This window comes from Falco punctatus (assembly GCF_963210335.1).
Source record: "Falco punctatus genome assembly, chromosome: 9".
Classification (NCBI taxonomy): Eukaryota; Metazoa; Chordata; class Aves; order Falconiformes; family Falconidae; genus Falco; species Falco punctatus.
The window spans coordinates 46486385-46505073 of NC_137589.1; the positions used below are offsets into that span (position 1 = coordinate 46486385).

The 18689-nt window shown below is 46.8% G+C and overlaps 1 protein-coding gene across 3 annotated transcripts in view; it reads left to right on the forward strand.

Moving 5' to 3' along the window:
• The window catches only part of COL5A1 (collagen type V alpha 1 chain), a 160312-nt gene that overhangs the window by 85780 nt on the left and 55843 nt on the right, over positions 1 to 18689 (forward strand). For all 3 annotated transcript variants that reach the window (XM_080400825.1, XM_080400826.1, XM_080400827.1), the window contains exons 12-20: positions 6047 to 6121; positions 7662 to 7754; positions 10777 to 10833; positions 10995 to 11048; positions 11665 to 11718; positions 12590 to 12643; positions 15092 to 15145; positions 16045 to 16098; positions 17490 to 17534. In XM_080400825.1, the coding sequence (XP_080256951.1) occupies positions 6047 to 6121; positions 7662 to 7754; positions 10777 to 10833; positions 10995 to 11048; positions 11665 to 11718; positions 12590 to 12643; positions 15092 to 15145; positions 16045 to 16098; positions 17490 to 17534 (540 nt within the window). The remainder of the gene's footprint in view (positions 1 to 6046; positions 6122 to 7661; positions 7755 to 10776; positions 10834 to 10994; positions 11049 to 11664; positions 11719 to 12589; positions 12644 to 15091; positions 15146 to 16044; positions 16099 to 17489; positions 17535 to 18689) is intronic.

The window sequence follows — 18689 nt, forward strand, 5'->3', positions numbered from 1 at the left end:
TGTGTACCAGCAGCAGTCTCGCCTGAGTAAATTTATTGATTTCAGTGGGTTTGCATGAGTAAAACAAACGCAGCTTGGAGCTTGACACTGCTTCAGTGCCTTGGCACATCCTGATGCTGAGTGCCGTCAGATACGCCTTCAGAATAGCTTCTAGCGTACTGCTGTTTCATCTGGGGAATGGGACTCCCAGCAGCCCCAGTGCCAGCCTCTACCTATGGCTCATTTTGGCCTGAGGCATCCCAGCAGTCTCATTAGCGAAAAGGGCAAAAATTGTGCCTACAGGTGGGTTTCCGAAGGCAGGTGTGGTTGCAGGTCTGTTTTTCTAGGTTTTTCTCTGGAAAGCACAGGAGGGAGGAGAGCAGCGGTGACACAGATGACAGGAGATGCCCCTGAACACGCAGAATCCTGCAGCTCTCAGTGCTGTCACCCGTGAATGCAAAACATCTTTCTAAGGAAGGGAGCGCTTATCAGCAAACGCTTCCCTAATCTGATCTCTGAGGTCGTGAGCACCTCTGTTCTTCTGTCAGAGAAGGCAGCCTGCTACCCGTGGCAGGCTCTTGTGCACCACAGCATCCTCCGCTGATCCAGTTGTTTCCAGATGGGGAACCGCATCCTCTTTGCTGGATAAGCTGGGGTGACCCAGGCTCTCTGTGTTTGTAGGGCTTCCAATTCTTCTGGCAGATTTTGGTTGAATTCTGCCCAGACAAGGGGGAAAAAGCCAATGATCAGGTTCGAATGGGGATAGATAAAGAGGTTGTGCTGTTCTGCTGTGTGTCTTAGCACCGCTAATTGCTGTAACTGCTGTTAAGGATTTGTGTTGTGACCTTGCTTATCTTTTATTTTCAAAAAACCTTTTTTTTTGGTCTTAATTAAGCAATCTAAGACCCAGAAAGAATAGGAAGGAGTATTCACTCCATTGCAGAGGATCAGAACAAGATCTCTGCACTACTTAGGATCTCACCTTAGCCTCTTTTTAAATGCCGGAGTGATGCCAGGGGTTTGCCGTGGCTGTCTCTGTGGTCACCATCGGGTGTGCATCAAACCCTCTGGTTTTCATTTCTTCTTACTGCCAGCCTGGCTGCGGGCATGGCAACACCAGCTGAGGCACCCCTGGAAGCCACCAAGCACGGTTATCCACCAGAACACAGGAAGGGATGTATCAAACCATGAAAACACCAATTAGACAGAAAGACTGAATATTTTTCCCAAAGTCCTTCCCGGCCTGGCTCTCTGTATGGTTAAGTTGAGGCTGAGCCGCTGTGCCTTACCTTGCAGAGGTGTTTAAGTTGGTATTTACCCTTCCCTTCTCCCCTCAGCTTTTAAAATCCAGCTGTGTTCCCTTTTCTGGCCGATGTACCCTTGAGCTGTTGTACTTCCCTAGTGCTGCTCTTGCCGTTGCTCCTTTCCCACCCATCCTGGTGGTTCTCCATCCCACCTGCTTGTCAGCAGTAAGCAAGAGATGGGAAAATGCCCCTCTGGGATTTGGTGCTCTTCCAAATTACCATCCCATCGGGATGGGTTTGGGATCCCCTGGGACCTGGCTGTCTTCCTGGGGGACACAGGCAGGAGGGGTGGGATTCCTAGCTTCCCTGCCCGCTGGAGGACCAAGCAACCAGCTGGCTCCAAAGCTACATTATTCACCTCCGAGCCCCATGATGTGCACGTTGGAAAATACAACCACTGAAAGAAATAAAATCATTGCTGGCCTGCACTGGGAAGTGCTGCAGTTTTAAGGTGTACTTGAGGAGATCACTCGGGTGTCGGGGGCATTCCTGTGGCAATGACCCTAACCTGGGTCCTGTATTATTTTTAATTAAGGCTCTTTTTTTTGCCGCCTTGGTCCCTGGGGACTTGGCTGGAGTCCGCTGGCTGCTGCACTTCCCCCCCCCCCCGCCCCCTCACACACACACACCTCCCCAGAGCATTGCCCCACCTCATTTACACTCCTGCTGTATTTATTGTTTTTTGATGGCACAGTAATAACGTATCTTGCGGTTGTGACATGATTGAGAACGAGAAACCCTGACTGTGCTCCATCGATCGGGTGCCTGCAAGCTCAGAAAGTCAATACACAGCTGCAGGCTCAGCCCATGGCCGGGAGCCAGAGCCACCGCTCAGAGGTTGGCTTAACCCTTGAGGCACTGAGGTCCTGCTTCCTCTTACACTACACCAGCAGAAGGACCACGCGAGGGCTCTGCATCCTTGGGTGTTGGCCTTCATAGAGGATGGGCGAGCTAGGCAACAGTCTCAGCAGCGGTTTGCATCTTGCAGTGGTCTAAGATTAGTCAAAAGAGCCATGTGGCTTCATGGGGCTCTTGGCGCATCTTCATCCTGCATGGGTGCTACGTGTTGTCCAGCTTGCTCTTCTCCCCGTGACGTGCTGCTTCTGCTCCAAAGAGTTCAGTTGCCTGGCAGGATGGATGCTGACCCCGGCGATGAGGCAGTCTGTATCTTTGCCACTTGTCCAGGCAGATGCAGACGTTTGCTGGCCAGGCTCCCCTTGAATGGCTGTGCAAAGCCAATCAGCAGCAGACACACTGTCCCCGATGATGTTGTTCCACACCCTGCAATGAAAGGCGTAATTTGCATTCTAGCACAGACGGCACATCCTGCTTTTCTGAGCGTCCAGAACAGAGTGTAATACAACATATTATGCATAGAGAAGCAATGAACTTGCAGAGCCAGGAACGGCAACTGTATTAAAATACTCCTTTTCAATTAGAGCAGCTCCTCTTTTAATTTGTTTATTATTAACCCTGCATATAGCTCATGAATTTACATGACACTTATATGTGCACGGTGAGGAACATTTCCTATGCCCGCCTCTGATAGAAAGACTTTCTATTTGCAATCAGGCAGGTGCACTGAATTAATACACCAACAATATTCAGTTATGTTAATATTGGCCAACACTCGTTTAGCTCTGTTTTATTCATCATGTCAGTTTGTTCATTTATCCCAGTTACTTTATGACGCGAAGAAGAGCTTGTGTCACCGGCAGAGCTGCAGAGCAGCCTGTTAGTGGGAGGTTTCAGAGGACTCATCTGGGGGGAGGTGGTTTAGGATGACTCTAGGCAGGTTTCTTTGAGCTGTGGGCAAAAGGAAATATGGCACTTAGGAGACCAGGCAGCTATTTCATGGATATTCCAGACTGGAATGGAGGAAGTGGGAAAACGTGCCCTTTTGAACGAGATGAGGTGCAGCATTAGAGCAAACTGCAGCTCTGTCGCTGACCCTGCTGTATGTTTGGAAATCTGGGGTGTCTGGGTGCTCTGGGCTTGATCAGCATGCCTCTGGGGTAAGGCTGGTCGCAAAGCACTAGCTGTGTCTTCCAAGACCATTCAATCATTGCATCCCAAAGGACTTATTCCCCCTGAGAACAGTTTTGCATCTCAAAAGTCTAAGAGGATCCCTAAAATCCTTACTGGGGTTCTGAAAGGCTTGACATCTTCAGGGATGCCCTTTTTTTTCCATCAGATGTTAAGCAATGCCTTACCTGGAAGACACTAAATACTGTGAGAAAGATCTTCAGTTGCCTAATTTTCTGACCAGGGCTGAAAATATCAGAAAAATAATCCTAGAGAGAGGCACTTAAAACAAATTTTGAGGCTTAATACTGTGGGCTGCTGGGCATCGCTCTGTCTGTCATTGTCTGCTGCTCAAGGAGCCTGAGCACTAACACCCCGAGGTTTCAGTTTAAACATTCCCTTGAATTATTGCACTAGTGTTTGCACTCAGCATGGCATTTTAGTGCACTGCACCAAATAAAAGCTGAAGTCCCCATCTCTGGCTGCTATATATCAGCAGATCTCTATTTACATAATGAGAGTGCACAGATTTACACCAACTGAGACTCTGGCGTGCTGCATTTCTTAAAGGCATTCATGAATTTAAATTTACGAAGTGCTTTATGGGTTTGATTTGCCTCCATACCATTGCCCCCTGCTGCTGCACCCCACAAGGCAAAGACCTCACACACCCAACCTGAAACAAAAAGAGGCGCTTATGGATAAAAAGATTGCATCAAGGCTTGTCAGGCAGAGTACACACAGAGAGCTAAACAGGCTCATTCCTGATCTGTCATGTGCAGGACCAGAGTTAAAGAAGAGGGAGATGGAGGAACGTTTATTATATAAAATGAGTCTGGCCTAAATTATTTATTGTGCTTCTGCTCCAACAGATGGGACTGCCCTCTGCACCTCATCGGCGGAGTCAGGGACTCCAGTGTTGGCCAGACTAAGTAAACAGCGTGAATGTTAACATCATGAGCTTGTCTTGAAAAATGGATGGGCTGGCGTGTTATGCAGTCTCCCTTCAGTGCTGAGGGAGCTGCTGGGTTGTTGATTTTTTTTTCTCTTTTTGCTGATAAATCACTGGCTGCAGTGCTGTCTGCTGCAGCGCTGGGAGCAGCGTTGTTATTCCGGGCCGGTTGCGGTGCAGACCTGGGCTCGGCGGCCGCAGCGCTGCTCTGCCCTGTAATTGCGGAGCGGGTCCGGCCACAGGCCAGCGGAGCGATGCTCTGCCTGTGGCTGGGTGGAGCCCTGGCAGCTCTTCACCCCCACCCTGGTGCTGGGCTCTAATTTAGCGCTTGAAACTTTGGCTTCCATGTTTTGGGTTCCTGTTTAAGAGGGAGACAAATGTTAAATGGAGTGTGGCATAGAGGGGAACGGATGAAGAGGGAGCAAAGAGTTGTGAGAGGTGCCAAGTCATGCGCCAAAATCTTGCTGGAAGACAGTGAGGCAAGGATAACACATCAAATGACTTGGTTTGGTTGTTTGTTGTTTTTAAATGCTCCATTTTTTTAGTGACTTTGTTGGCTATTTCTCCTTCCCTCCTCCTTTCCCACCTTTATCTACCTCCCTTTGCCTTGTGGGATCAGTGTGCGACTTCCTAGGGCAGCATCTGGCTCCTCTGTGTCTCTGTAGCGTGTCCACGTATGTCTGTGATTTGTGGCAGGGTTTTATTTTCACTTTTGTTTGGCGTTGGCACAGGCTGGAGGGCTTCAGGCAGGTTGAAGAGAGTGAGAACTAACATAGATACTTGTTGCTTGCCCTTCGAAGCACTTTGGTTCTCCGCAGATGGATTTATTATTGGCATTTAGTAAATAGGGGACTGTCCAAGTCCTCAAGCTGGAGCTGTTGGACGGGCAGTCCTGCCTGCCTTGCCATGAAATGAGCACCAGGGCTCCTCTTGGCATCACTGGGACTTGAGTGGTGAAGCCTTCGGCTTCTCGAGCTGATGTGAAAATTGCAATTAGGCATGCGCATCGAGTAGTTGGATGTCATCCTCATTTGCATGTAGGATTGCTGGATGGATGTGCACATTTGTGTTAACTTAAACTTTTTGCCAAGTACGCAGTTGGGAATACAAATAATCTATGGGCTGTCTTAGGAAAATTGGCCATATTTGATTATTTATAGCTTCATCAATAGATCTTTTACTGCATGCTTGTTTCTTTAGTACAAGTTAAAGATACACAACGGATGTTAATCAGCACGGCTCCATTGAGATCCTGAGAGTTTTGCTGATTTACAGCCGCTGACAGCATCACTCCATTGTAGATGGAAGTAGCCTCATAGGACTGGGAAAAGAAAAAGACAGAAGGGAGAAAAATGGAATGACCCAGACGACTGAGCATACACAGAAATGTATTTATCTTTCCACATTTCTATCTCACTGACTTGAATTATGAAGTTTCATATACTTTTTTAATAGGTTTTAACAGACCCAACTAAGCATTGATTCCATTAACTTGGAACATTGCAAAGACTTTTATTGCTCGCTCGAAAACTGCATATGGCAGACCCTGGAAATACGGGGGCCAGGATGTAAGAAGAGGGAATTACTTAAGAAAAATCATACGTGCTTACAGATGTGTTTCTACAAAATTTGCCATAGCGTTGGGATGCCTGTGTGCTCGATGCCAGTCAGTCAAGATAGGGGACCTTTTGTATTGTGATACGTGCCTTTACAGCCGCAACTGCTCAAGTATGGTTGCAACTAAAATGACACTACAGGAGTTTATTTCTATTTATTCTTCTTGTAGGGACCACCTGGTCGCCCAGGTCTTCCAGGAGCAGATGGTTTACCAGGACCACCAGGGACAATGCTTATGTTGCCTGTAAGTACAAATGTAACTAAAAAAAACATTTAAATGAATCGAGCCTCTCAGCTTTGCTGCTTCTTAATGACTGTTCTTGCAGAAATCTCCCATCTCTTATACCAAGGACACATTTTCCTTGGTATAAAAGATGAGTCCAGGTAGTTCCCTGTTTAAATTTGCTCTTTGCAAAGTGCTGTAACTTCTTCACTGGTCAAAAGCACAGGGCAGGCAGGTTTAAATTTCCATAAATGAAGAATGAGCTTAAGTGTTTCTGACTGGGCATGGTGTTGGAGAGTGAAAGTCATGAAGAAGCAATGGAATACACCTCCAAGGGCCCAGTTTCCAGGCAGACCCCTCCTTCTAGCAGCTCTTCAAAGCAGATGCCAAAATTGTAAGCACCTGAATGAACCGCTCTCTTTTAATGACCAGTGGTTATTTTGCTTTTTTTTTTTTTTTTTTTTTCCCTTCTACATGAAGCTAGCAAGTACCAAGTCAGCCTTCTTGGTCCTGGGATGCTAAAGGAATGGTTATTTTTTGTGTCTGCTTTGATGTGAGGAAACCCTATGGAAACCAGCTGCTGAAAATAAGTGGTTAGGTACCAAAGGGAAAGCGTCTTTAGTGAAAAACCGCAAAACTCTTGTATGAGCTCCAAATGGTAGGGTGATACTTGTGTAGGTTTCTGGCAGGGTGCCTAGGACAGCCTGGGCCAAGCGCTCAACATGGAGCTTAGCTGGCCATTACAATACATTTGTTGGCCCCTACAGTAATCAACTGTAGGCCTATAAATTGCATCTCTTTGAATCTGCTTGCCAAGTTCATGTGGTCATATACCTAGCGCCAACCAAGTGGAATGCAGAGGTGAAATGGAGGTGAAAGAGCTGTCCAAGTAGGTTCTGTAGCCTGGAGAGTCCTCCTTGCAAAACCCCAAACACACATGCAATTAAAGGCAGGAGGAGGGGGTGTGTCCTGGGAAGTGGGCTTGTAGCTGGGGGGGTAGAAGAGGCAGAAGAAAACATTAAACTCCTTTCAAGTCTGGGAAAATAAAGCATTAATGCTTGGGGGTTTTTTAAATCCTTTGTGTGCTGAAGGATCCTGGCTTGAACAATCGGCCAAACTCTGTTCTTTGAAGCATCCTGCCACGCTTGAGAAATACAGCCTTTGTCCCAGGGCATACGGGCAGCTACAGCCAAGTAACCTGATGCAACCCCATCTCCAGGGGTCTCCAGGCCAACAGCATCCGCATGGGAACATCAGCCTTGTGAGAACTTAGTTTTGAACAGTGGTGTGTGAGGTCCTCACAGTTCAGAGCCTACAATCCCTCTTGTTGTGCATTTCTTTGAGCTGGCAGAATCTGCTGTGTGGGGACGGAGACGGGGAACAGTCGGTTTGTGCCTGTGAGCTGGGTGACCTGAGAGCGCGCTGGTTAATGGGATGGTCTGGAAGGACAGGGATGGGGTTGGGTCAGTCATGCTGAACAGAATTGTTTAGGAGTCAGGCCAGAGTGAGGGTGCAGGGACAGCAACCCTGTGACCTGCTTTCTCCATCTTGTTCCCATCAGTTCCGCTTTAGTGGAGGAGGAGATGCTGGCTCTAAGGGACCTCTCGTTTCAGCCCAGGAGGCCCAAGCCCAAGCCATCCTGCAGCAGGCCAGGGTAAGTGAAGGGTGGTGGGGATGTCTCTTGCAGCAGTTGCCTGAGGAAGCGGAGGAGAATCAGGATAAATGTGTTGGAGATGTCTTCATACTTGCACCATCCATGGTGCTGGCAATGCTAACGCCTCTCATCTGTGATGGAATTGGTTGTGTGGTTTGAGGTGTGAGGGCATCTGGATGACTTGGCCTTTTACCAATGGCCAGCAATAAGCCCTAGAGACATGGTTTTTAATTGCCTACGGACCTTGGACCAGGCCTTCTGCTGGCACCAGTAGGCACAGACCTGTTGCCCTCAGTAGTGTTTGCTGTTTATGCTGACAGTTTTGAGTCTATATGAACTATATATATATGCTATGTGCTGTAAGGTGCTGTAAGGATTTATCTTTTTTTTTTTTTTTTCCCCTTTTCCAGTGAATTTGTAATAATTAAATGTATGTCACAGATTTAAGAGGTTCCCAACTCCGCAAATCTCAACAGGCAGGCTGCCGTTTTCTTCAACATATTTATTTGAAAATCCATGGTGACTATCCCTGTGAATGTTTTCCCCTTGGATGACCTTACTGATTGATGATCAAGTAATTCTTGGTGGCATTTGTTATGTAGCTCACTGGTGAAACAAGATCAACCATGCATGTTCCCCGTACAACTCCTGTTCCCTACCTAGATGAGTACCTTAGTGTAAAAGGCTTCATACTCATCTGTTTAAAATCAAACTTAATTTCTAGCCAGTACAGCTTTGAGGTTTTTTCTTCCATGAGAACTTGTGTGAAGTTACATTTGATCATCAACATGTTAAAAGCAGAGATGCAAGAGCCACAATTTCAGCAGAAGGAAACACGTGGCAACCCCAGAAGTGCCCTCCTCCTGTGTTTGCCCTGATGTTGCCCGGGAGGGACCAAATTCTGGTTGTAAGCACACCCTTGCATAAAGGGGGAAACAGAAGATAGTTTGGGGAGGCAGTTTGCAAAGGAACACAGCTTTGGGGGCATTGCTCCTCTCCCTGCCAAATGCAGCCATCCGGGGATGGAGCTTAGGTGTGCTCCTCTGGTCCAAAGCCCCCGTCTGTCTGTGCCTGGGTCGCGTGGCTCGGACACAGCCTGTCTGTCATTCTGAGCTGTTGGCGGTCACTTTAGCACAGACCTTTTGGGCCAGTCTGCTGAAATAAGCTAAAAAGCCATTTATTTCACCCTTGAATGAAATAAAGGCCGTTGGGGTCTCCACCCAGCAGGGTAGCACGTGCCCCTTTTAGGTTTATAAGGGGAGGGGGGTTGGCTTAGCTGGGGCTATTCTGGTTTCCATCCAACTCCCCTTTTACAAAGGAGTTTGATTTTCTACATGTTCAGGTAGAGTGCATGTCCCTGATGCCACCAGCCACCGCGTTTTTCCTGTCCATAAACCTTGCTCTGAGAGTAGTATTGGTCAATTATTTTTCTGGTGTTACCTTGTCAGTCTTTATTTCAAGGCTGCCTCCATTTTTTTCCATCAGCATTTTATTTTGCTGGGAAATAGGGATTTTTGACCAGATGAACATTCCATGAGAAGCATCTGCTTTCTTAGACTCGCTGGTTTTGTTCTTTTTTTTCTGCCTGTTGAATATTGTGATGTTATGAAAAACACAAAGAACCTCCCTCCCCTCACTCAAAGTCCCTTTCCTCTGTTTTTGTTTGTTTGTTTGGGGTTTTTGGTGGTGGGGTTTTTTTGTTTGTTTTCAGTTTTAAGGAAAAATTGAAAAAAAACCAAATTGTGGGTGACTTTTGGGCTGTGGATGACCAGTTGAATATTTCTGTAAAGGAAAAAAAATCATTTTTTTGGTTAACTTCAACCTATTGTCAGACAATTTCAGCTGACAGCCCTGATAGCAAAGCAGGAAGGGAAATACATGGATTTTTTTTTTTTTTGTGGGGAAGTTACAGGGTATGGCAGGAATGGAAAAGGGAGTCCGGCTTCTTTCCTTTTGGGGGGTTTGTTTTTCTCGTTATCGTTGTTCTTAATTGCATTATTAGTTTGATTTATTCCCTTAAAATTTGGCTTTCATTAGACACTGAACATTGTCCCAGCCGGCAGTGTTTCAGAGTATCTCCCTTTTAATGGGGTGTTGTAAAAAGAAGCTACATAATCTAGCATTTGTGCAATATTTATGCCATTCCAAGTGCAATCATGGGTAGATTTTAATTACTGGAGTACACAGATAATTACAACTCTTTTTAAAGTGTTGAATTGTCACGAGGGAACAAATTGTCTGAGTGATGTTTTAAAGTGTGGACCAGTCCCATTACCCACCATGGAAATTACTGACTTGATGTATGGTTACTTGACTCCTTAATTATTGAGCTAAAAGCCCCCTGTTGCAAATAGAATTGCTGTTCTGTTTGTAGTATATGAAATAGCAAACTAAAAAAAAAAGGAAAAAAATCCTCCAAAATTAAACTCCTAGGATCATAAAGAAAAAAATAATCCTAAATCCAAATAATTGGGGTTTTAAATATGTGTGAACAAATGCCTATAGCTTGTCCAGGCAAAGTTTTTACATTTGCCTTCAATGACTTGTTGCCAAAAGCATCCATTTTATTGTGTCTCTACGTGGTGATGGAGAATGGGATCTGACCTGCAGAGGCAGATTCTCATCTGGTTTAAATGCAGGTAACTCCTTGCCCCTCCATCTGCCCTGGGTCTGGGCCAGGGGGTGTCTGTACGTGTCTGTACAGGGGTTTTGTACTTCCTGTGCGCGGTGGGTGTATGGGGGGAGGATGCTACCGGCAGACGGGGTGTAGGTCCACATGTCCTCTCAGCAGAGCTATGCACTGTCCAGGAGCTTTGCCCATTTGTGGGTGCAGAAAGGACTTGGTGCACAGCAGGTTGGATGTTTTTAGGTAATTTCACTGAGGGTATGGACATTGCACCATGGAGTCGTGGTTCTCGGGGCGTGGGGGAGAATGTGTGGCTGGTGGTGTGATGGTGGCTTTGTCCTGTTGAAGGAATGGAGCAGAGGCACCAACTGAGCAACGTTTCTCTTTCTGTTGCAGCTGGCGCTGAGAGGACCAGCGGGTCCGATGGGTCTGACGGGGCGGCCAGGCCCCATGGTAAGTGAACGAGCCAGCAAGGATGGAGCAGAGCCAGCTGGCACCAGCTCCATGGATGCTCTGGGTTACCCTACCTGAATGGCTCTTCCTTAACATGGTATGAATCTTCCCTCGGGCTCTGTTGTGGAAAAAAGTTAATAAATTATGTTCTCTGTCCAAAGGGACCCCCAGGCAGCGGAGGACTGAAGGGAGAAGCTGGAGAAATGGGACCCCAGGTGTGTATGGGCAAACTGGGCGACTGGGGGGTTGGGGGGAGTTGTAGGTGTGAAGCAGGCGATCCCGCTTTAGAGGCTGCTGTGAAGGAGAAAATCGGTAACCCAAAGCCAGCTGAAAGCAGGGAGGTGTGGGAACGCCTGTTTTGCGTATAAGTGTCCCTTTGAGTATCCAAATGCAGGACTCGCAATAATTTTAAGGCAATAGTGTAAAATTCTGCAGGTGGTAGCCCTTTCCTGCAAAGATATCCACAGAGGAGCCCTGTAAATACCAGATAGGTTGGAGTGTGGGCAGTTTGCTAATGCTCAGGAAATGGTTCTTCCAAGTTGTAAATCCTGCATTGAGGGAAAATTCCCATTTTTCTGATGGTGGGGGAAGTGATTTGTCTGCACCATGTGGTGCTGCTTGCAGGGCAAAAACTTCCTCATGGAGAAACGTCTGCAGTTCCTGGCCAGAAATGCTCAGTCCTGAGCCCTCCCTCTGTATTTTGAACTACGGGCTGTGCTCGAGGGGTTCACATCAGGTTCAGCACCTGATCTGCGATGCCAGCAGGCACCGGGTCCGTCTGCTGTGCCTTTGGGTGATGGCATTTCTTCCTCTCTCCTTGATGCCTTGCAGGGTCCACGAGGCATCCAAGGTCCTCCCGGTCCAGCAGGAAAACCTGGCCGTAGGGTGAGTGTCCTGGGAGCTGCGCTGACGACTGCGTTAACTACAGTTTCTGCTAGGAATTGTTTCTGCTGCCAAGCAATTTCTGAGCACGAAGAGCGTTGCACAAGAGCAGGCTGGAGGCCAGCTGGTGGCTTGTCCAGGACCTCTCCATCCATCTGGGCAGACACAAACGAGGATGAGAGTTAAAAGGCAGACAGTGTGGGGAGAACTGCAAGTCTATGCTTCCCACTCTTCTGTTGCCTTTTTTTAATTATTATTATTTTCTGTTGTTCTCTGTGGCATTGAGGTTGTAGCTGCATAAATGCTCTGGGATGGTTTGTATGGTCCCCAATTTTTCGGGAGTGTGCGAGGAGGATCCAGTCCCCAGAGGGTTTCTGGAGTTGGTATAAATTGTGCTCACTCGCTCTGTCGACATCCCTGGTGCTCATTTTTATTTTACGCCATCCTCTGGCTCGTCATGATTTGGCTGGCCAGAGGAAGAAGTGAGAAAGTCTTTTCTGTGACCCACTTCTGGCTTTCTTAATAAATAAATAAATAAATCTATCTCATTTCAATTTGTGGACATCATCATTAGCATATCTTCAAATGTGCTGGAAGATAATTATTTCAAATTAAAATCAATGACCATGTCCCAGCATCCCACATAGCGAAGCAGCTTTGCTGCTATTTGTCTCACACCCCTCATTAGCGCCAGGCTGAGCCCGGAATGCTGCTTCAAAAACAGACCAGCATTTTTTCCCTCACCAAGGGAAGCTGCTCCCCAGCCGGTGAGCTCTGACTTAAATAAAACTTCACTCAGCCGCAGACCAAAGAGCAGATGTCCCTGCGGTCCTGGCTTACCCTTTGTATTTGACTTCGCTTTTCTTTGTTGCAGGGACGAGCTGGCAGCGATGGTGCCCGGGGAATGCCCGGCCAGACAGGACCAAAGGTAGCGCCACGTATTTTATGTGCTTTTAGAATCTGCATCTGCTTTTTAACAAGCGTGAACTGGGGGACCCATGGCAGAAGGAACCCACCTTGCTTGGAGGAGGTTTTTGAAATGGTTCAGCAGCTCCTGTGAAGTCATGGGCTCTCCACGTTTGAGAGGAGGAAGTTAAACACACACCTAGAAGGCAGAATAGTGATCTTTCCTTTCTTTTCTTTTTCTTTCTCTCTTTTTTTTTTTTTTTTAATGCAACTTTTAAAAATTGCTGGATCCTCTTAAGAATGAAATATGCTCCCTTGGCTGCAGTTGTAGAACAAATACTTTGGAATCCCAATTATGAAAAACAAACATGAATGAGCGGTTGGAAATATCCTAAAATATAACTACCAAAAAAATACCTATTAACTGGGTGAGGAAATGTAGAGGGCGTGGTGAGGAATTTTAATGCCCTGTATTTTTATTTGAGACAAAATCCCTTCATTCAGCTGCGATCCGCTGGTATTATCAAACAAGAAAGAAGCTGTTCCACTGAAATTGAATGCAGAGAAAGTTTGCTCAGGGAATCATGTATTAGAAGGTTTAAGTACTTTATTATGTAGATACTTAAAGCTGGAATAGATGGAGGTTTTGATACAGAGACAGGAGACTGCAAATCATTTATCCAGTAAAGTGCTCTAATGAGCGTCGACTGCCCTCAAAGGAGTGGATGCCAGGGAAGAAGGGAAAACAGAATAACGAGCAGCGCCTGGAAAGGAGAAGGAGATTTGCTGCTAGCAGAGACAGAGCGATACTCTAGGACCTGCCAAAAGGAAAGAGCTGCTGGTTACCCTGAGTGCACCTTGGCCAGCCTTGGCCTGATCCATCTGTCCTCCCATCTGCTCAGGTGTAATCGACTTCCCTTTCCTTGCTAATAGGTAAAGGATTTGTAGAAGGGAGGAGCTGGTACTATTTTCACATACCATCAGTATGTGAAAATACAAGTGGCTTCACCTTTTTATAGAGACAAAGGGACTTTTCTCTCTGCTGGGTGGTGCTCCATGCCTTCCACCTTGGTCATTAGGAGACGGTGTCACCCATGACTTGCAAACATCCCTGTGTCTTTTCTGTTTTCCAAAGAGTTGAAGCTTTGGGGAAAAGGCTGTCTCTGTGCATTCCTGTCCCCATTTCCCCCCAGAACAGAGGAGACTGGATCAGGGCACAAGTTTGGAGAGAAACCCTATTGTGGCTTGCCATGGTTCACCATGAGCTGTCCACACTCTGACCTGGAGTTGCTGCATGGGCATGGGCAAAAGCTCCAGGGAGGCAGGGTCCTGCAGCCCACCTGCCCTAGGGCTAATAGGGTTTTGCTTTTTCTTCCTCACACTTGAATTTCTCATTGTTGCCAGTTTCCTTTGGGAGTATTCATGGAGCTGGGCAAGGGATGCGACGAGCACACATAGGGGACATTCACATGGTCATTTGCAGGCAGATGCTGGCAAGCGCTGCCTGCGCTCTGCCAGCGTGAAGTTGCAGGACTTTCTCAACACGGTGCCAAGCTCAAATTAACACACCCAGCCTTTTAGCAGAGCTCATTATTTCGCGCTTGGCATCATGCTGCCCAGAAGGATGCCCAAAGCTCTGTTTGGCCTGGAACTGCATTTACAGCAGCAGGCAGGAGCTAGTGGAGATGTGTAAGGAGAGAGATAATGTTGGGAGCCCTCCTTGCCTTGGTTTGCCTTCCCATTATTCGGGGCTATATATCCCCTATATGTCCCTGGTCTCACAGCTGGCTTTCTGCCTGCTCAGGCTGGGGTCAGGCAGAGCAGGCTGCTCTTGGCAGGGTAGGATGGAGATGCCCCTTTTGCAACACCTTTAAGCATCCATGAGAAGTCAGTAAATTTACCAGCTGATGAAATTCCTTTTTAGGTCAAAATAGATCTGTCTTCAGACCTTGACTTCATTAAGACAGTTTCCATAATGTATTTGTATATAATCTTTGCCTCCTTAGGATGTCCAGGAGGGTTAAAAGGATGTATGGGATGGATTGCAGTAAACTCAGGATGGCATTTGGGGGACCCGTTGGCAGGTGTGGGAATGCTAGTGTCCAGTTTGCTCACCAGTGGATTGTCATTTGTAATTCCATGGAAATGAATAAAGAAATAATTGGGCTAGAAGAGCCTGTGCACAAGGGAGATGCTTTAGATCATGGAGAAGTCACCCAAAGAAGCTCTGACATTCACATGGGAAAACATTTGAAACTGTAGGTGCTGGGGGAAGAGAGGGGAGTTAAAATAACTTTGAGCTTTTCTCTTTTTCTAATCTATAACTTTGAAACCATCACTGGTCTGGTGGGAAGTTCAAGGCAGAATTTCTGAGGGAGAAAATCGATCCCTCCTTGACACAGAAAGGAAACAAATTGGAAAGATATTCAACAGTGGGTGGAAATGTGTACTAAACTGGTTTTTCTTTTAGGGTGACCGAGGGTTTGATGGTTTGGCTGGTTTGCCTGGCGAGAAGGGAAATAGAGTAAGTTTCTTCCCCTTGTGCTCTGGCCACTGTCTGTAATGAAACCTTGGCAGGGAGGTGCTGGCTGGGGGGCGGAATTGCTGGGGACAAGCCACAGTGGTGCAGTTAGGAAAGGATGATAGTGTCCCGTAAGAGCATGTGGGATGTCACAGCATCCCTCCAGGCACAGTATTCACATCCTGGGAAACTGCAAGATCCTTCTGGGACTGCTTGAAATTGGAAAGGTGGGCCAGGGTGGGGGAATTGCCTTAACAAAACACTGACTGAAAAATAAAGCAAGAGGCAAAACCTGCTGTTAGACAGTGCAGTCATGGATGGAAATTGCCAAAAACTATAATGCGATTCTTCTCTTTGCTTTATAATTAAACGACGGGGAAAAAAATGCAAGAAGCCGGTTATTTTGGCAGGCTGCTCATGCCTCCCCTCCCTAGAGAGTGCAGCCATTGCTTTATAAAGCCAGGGAGTGTTTGAACAGTGGAGATTGCATCGTGATTACAAGCTACACAGGAACGGGAAGACAGTGCCTGAGAGAGATGCCTAATCAGCTAGAAATGGAATAACATGCCTTGGGTAAAGCAATAACTGCATGCAGAGCTCAGTCCCCCTCCTGAAGGAGCGACGGTGCCTGCTTGGTTCCCAGACCCCTGGTGAAATGTCACCAGTAATTCCCGTGAGCTCTAACCCCTCGAGAACAGGAGTCTGTCAGAGCTGGAGCCCACACATGGCCCTGAGCAGGGTCTGCTGCTTCAGAGAGCGCAGAGATGGGAACCGTGAGGGTATGAGTACCTTCAGCACACAGTGGAGGCAGAAAGTCAAGTCCATTGCTTGGTTCATCAACATTACCCAACCTTTTCCATTGCCCGAGTGTGTCTGATGCCTTTTCTGCCTTCCTTTCATAGGGTGAGCCAGGCCCCCACGGACCCCCGGGGGCACCCGGAGAGGATGGGGAGAGGGTAAGTCTGTCTCTGGATTTGGCAGCCCTTTGAATTCATAAGTAACTCCTGTAAACAAGAAGCAGATGCAGGAGCAGCCAGAGACGTGGCAGGAGCAGCCAGCGCGCGAGCATCAGAGTGTCATCGGCTGCCCGCCCTTGTGTCCTGGGGATGTTGCGGGTGGCCGTGGTGAGAGGGAATGATGAGGTGGGAATAAAAGTGAAAAGAATAATTAAGTTTTGAAGATCTAGTCAGAAAACTCGGGTTTTGTTAGAAGGAAAAAGAACAACACAAGAAAAATATTAATCCTCAAAGTGAGCTTGGAAGACTTGGAGAACAGAAATTCCAGACAGTGTGGGAATCAAAGATTAAATTGTTCACTTCTCTTTTCCCCACTGTTTCATTAATAGTTTAAGGCCTTCAGCAAAGCTCAAACTAAGTGATTGCAGGCCTAGAATGGCTGGTTTAAGAGGAGGGAGAGATTGAAAATGCTGAATCCATGCCTGTGAGGAGCACGTGGTTTAATTGGAGGAGCAAGTATGGATTTCCCAGGCTCTAATCCCCTTCCACAATGTTTTCTTTCCACCTTTGGCTATTTGTTTCCTCTGTAAAGCACAGATAATAACACCTTTCTCACCATGAGGTTGTAAGGATTAATTAGTTGTGGCTGTAAAGTGCTTTGAAGTTGAAAAGACCAAACCCATGTCTTGCGGCGGAAAAACGAGTGTCTGGAGAACTTTAATCCTAAAGAGAAAAAGAAAACGTTTGAGGTGTGCAGGGAGAGGAGCTCGGAGGGCATAACTGGGAAGAGCAGCATGAATTTTATCAGCAGAAGAGAATTTATAAGGGATGGCTGCTGGGATTGATTTCCTGAGAGGGAGCCTCAGGTTTGGGGTGATCTAAAAGCAGCTCAGGGGAAGCACCACCTCATACTCCTGGGAGATCCGTGGAGCATCAGCAGGCGATGGGAGCAGGGGGATGAGGAATTACCCCTTTGCTACCTCCGGTTTATCTGAGAAGCCCTAATCTGGCTAAATCACGTTCCCAGGGTGGTGCTTCTGTACTGGTTTGCCATTTGGTTTGGTATAAATCTTCCGGTTATTGACTCGCATGCCCTGAATTGTTTCTGCAATATCTTGCCTGTTAGCAAAATCCATCTTTATAAACATCGACATGAATTATGAAGTATCCTTACAGCATTTCTAATCCTTGGTAAATTCTGCACGCATTGTATTAGTTTCCACGTTTACGAGGTCTTCCTTATGCATGGCTACCCTTTTATTGCTCCAGGGAAGCTGGTTTTCTGTGTGATTATTATCTAACAAGAATGAAACACCTGTGATGTGAGTGAAATATAACTGGTTTGTTTTGTCTCTGCTGCTGCCTTTCTCTGTGCCGTCGCCGCTGAGCAGGGAGATGATGGAGAAGTTGGACCCAGAGGTCTACCTGGAGAACCTGTGAGTATCTTCTTCGGCTTGACGTGCTGCAGCACTGCTTTGGTGAAGGTCTTCATATGGGATGTCCCGGGGGGCAGCTCTTCTGGTGCTAAGCAAGACCCCTGGGGTCCTGCAGGACTGGGCTTCTCTTGCTTGAAGATCCACGTGAATGGTGTAGAGAGTACCTGTGCTGTAACAGCTCTGCTTTGCTTTTTTTTCACTAAAATGGCTACCAAGAAGATAAGATGCTTTCTGAGGGGTTGGTTGTGTTTTGGTTTTTTTGTTGTTGTTTCGTTGTTTTTTTGTGTTTGGGGTTTTCTTTGTGGTTTGCTTGTGGTTTTTTTTTTTTTTCTTAATGAGCAAAATTCTCATTGATTTTGTTTGCTCATTGGCTACTCTTTGAAAAAAATGTAAAGGTAAAGCTTAGCTTAGATTGGTCTCATCCTTTTCCTGTTTTCCTTCTTTCTGACGTGTGATTTAGGATTCAGGTAAGTAGGCTGGGGTAGAAGTTCTGCGTGGTAAACATATGTGAAATAGTGTTTCGTGAGCATCCATAGCAAGCTGCAGTGAGCAGAGGCTTTACCTGTGAGCCGTGTAGCTCCCTTGCCCGCATGCTTAGTTCTGGGCGGTGCAGGTGATCCCTTTTAGATCGCTGGATGCAATCCTGGCAGGGTTGAGCTCAAGGAGGCATTTAGCCCTGACTTCAGTGGGGTCAGTATTCTGTTCACGGTGCACAAAACTTCATAAATCTGCAGTGTTTGTCAATGGTTGGGCCTCCACGGGCTGTGAACGCCGGAGTGGCTGAGCCAGGGCTAGCGAAGGAGGGAATTCCTGTTATCAGTAAGGCTAAAGGAGGTGCTGGTGGTGTTGAACAAAAATCTCTTGACCAACCCAAAGAAATGCTTTCAGGGAGTATCCCACTGAAAAGAAACAGTTGGGTTGTCGATTTGAAACTCTTGAAAGCGTTTTTCCTCCAATACCGAGTATTTTTTACTTTATTGGCAATGGTAAATGCTGCTGCTGGCTGGCTGTAGATTTGTGTGTGTAGTACAGTTGTTGGCTGCTTACTTCATCTAAAATGCATTTCCTTTGTTAGGAAAAGAACATTAACTACCTATCATTTACCACCGGCTTTGCTTTCAAAATGTCTTATTTTGTTGTTCTAAGGCCCAGCGT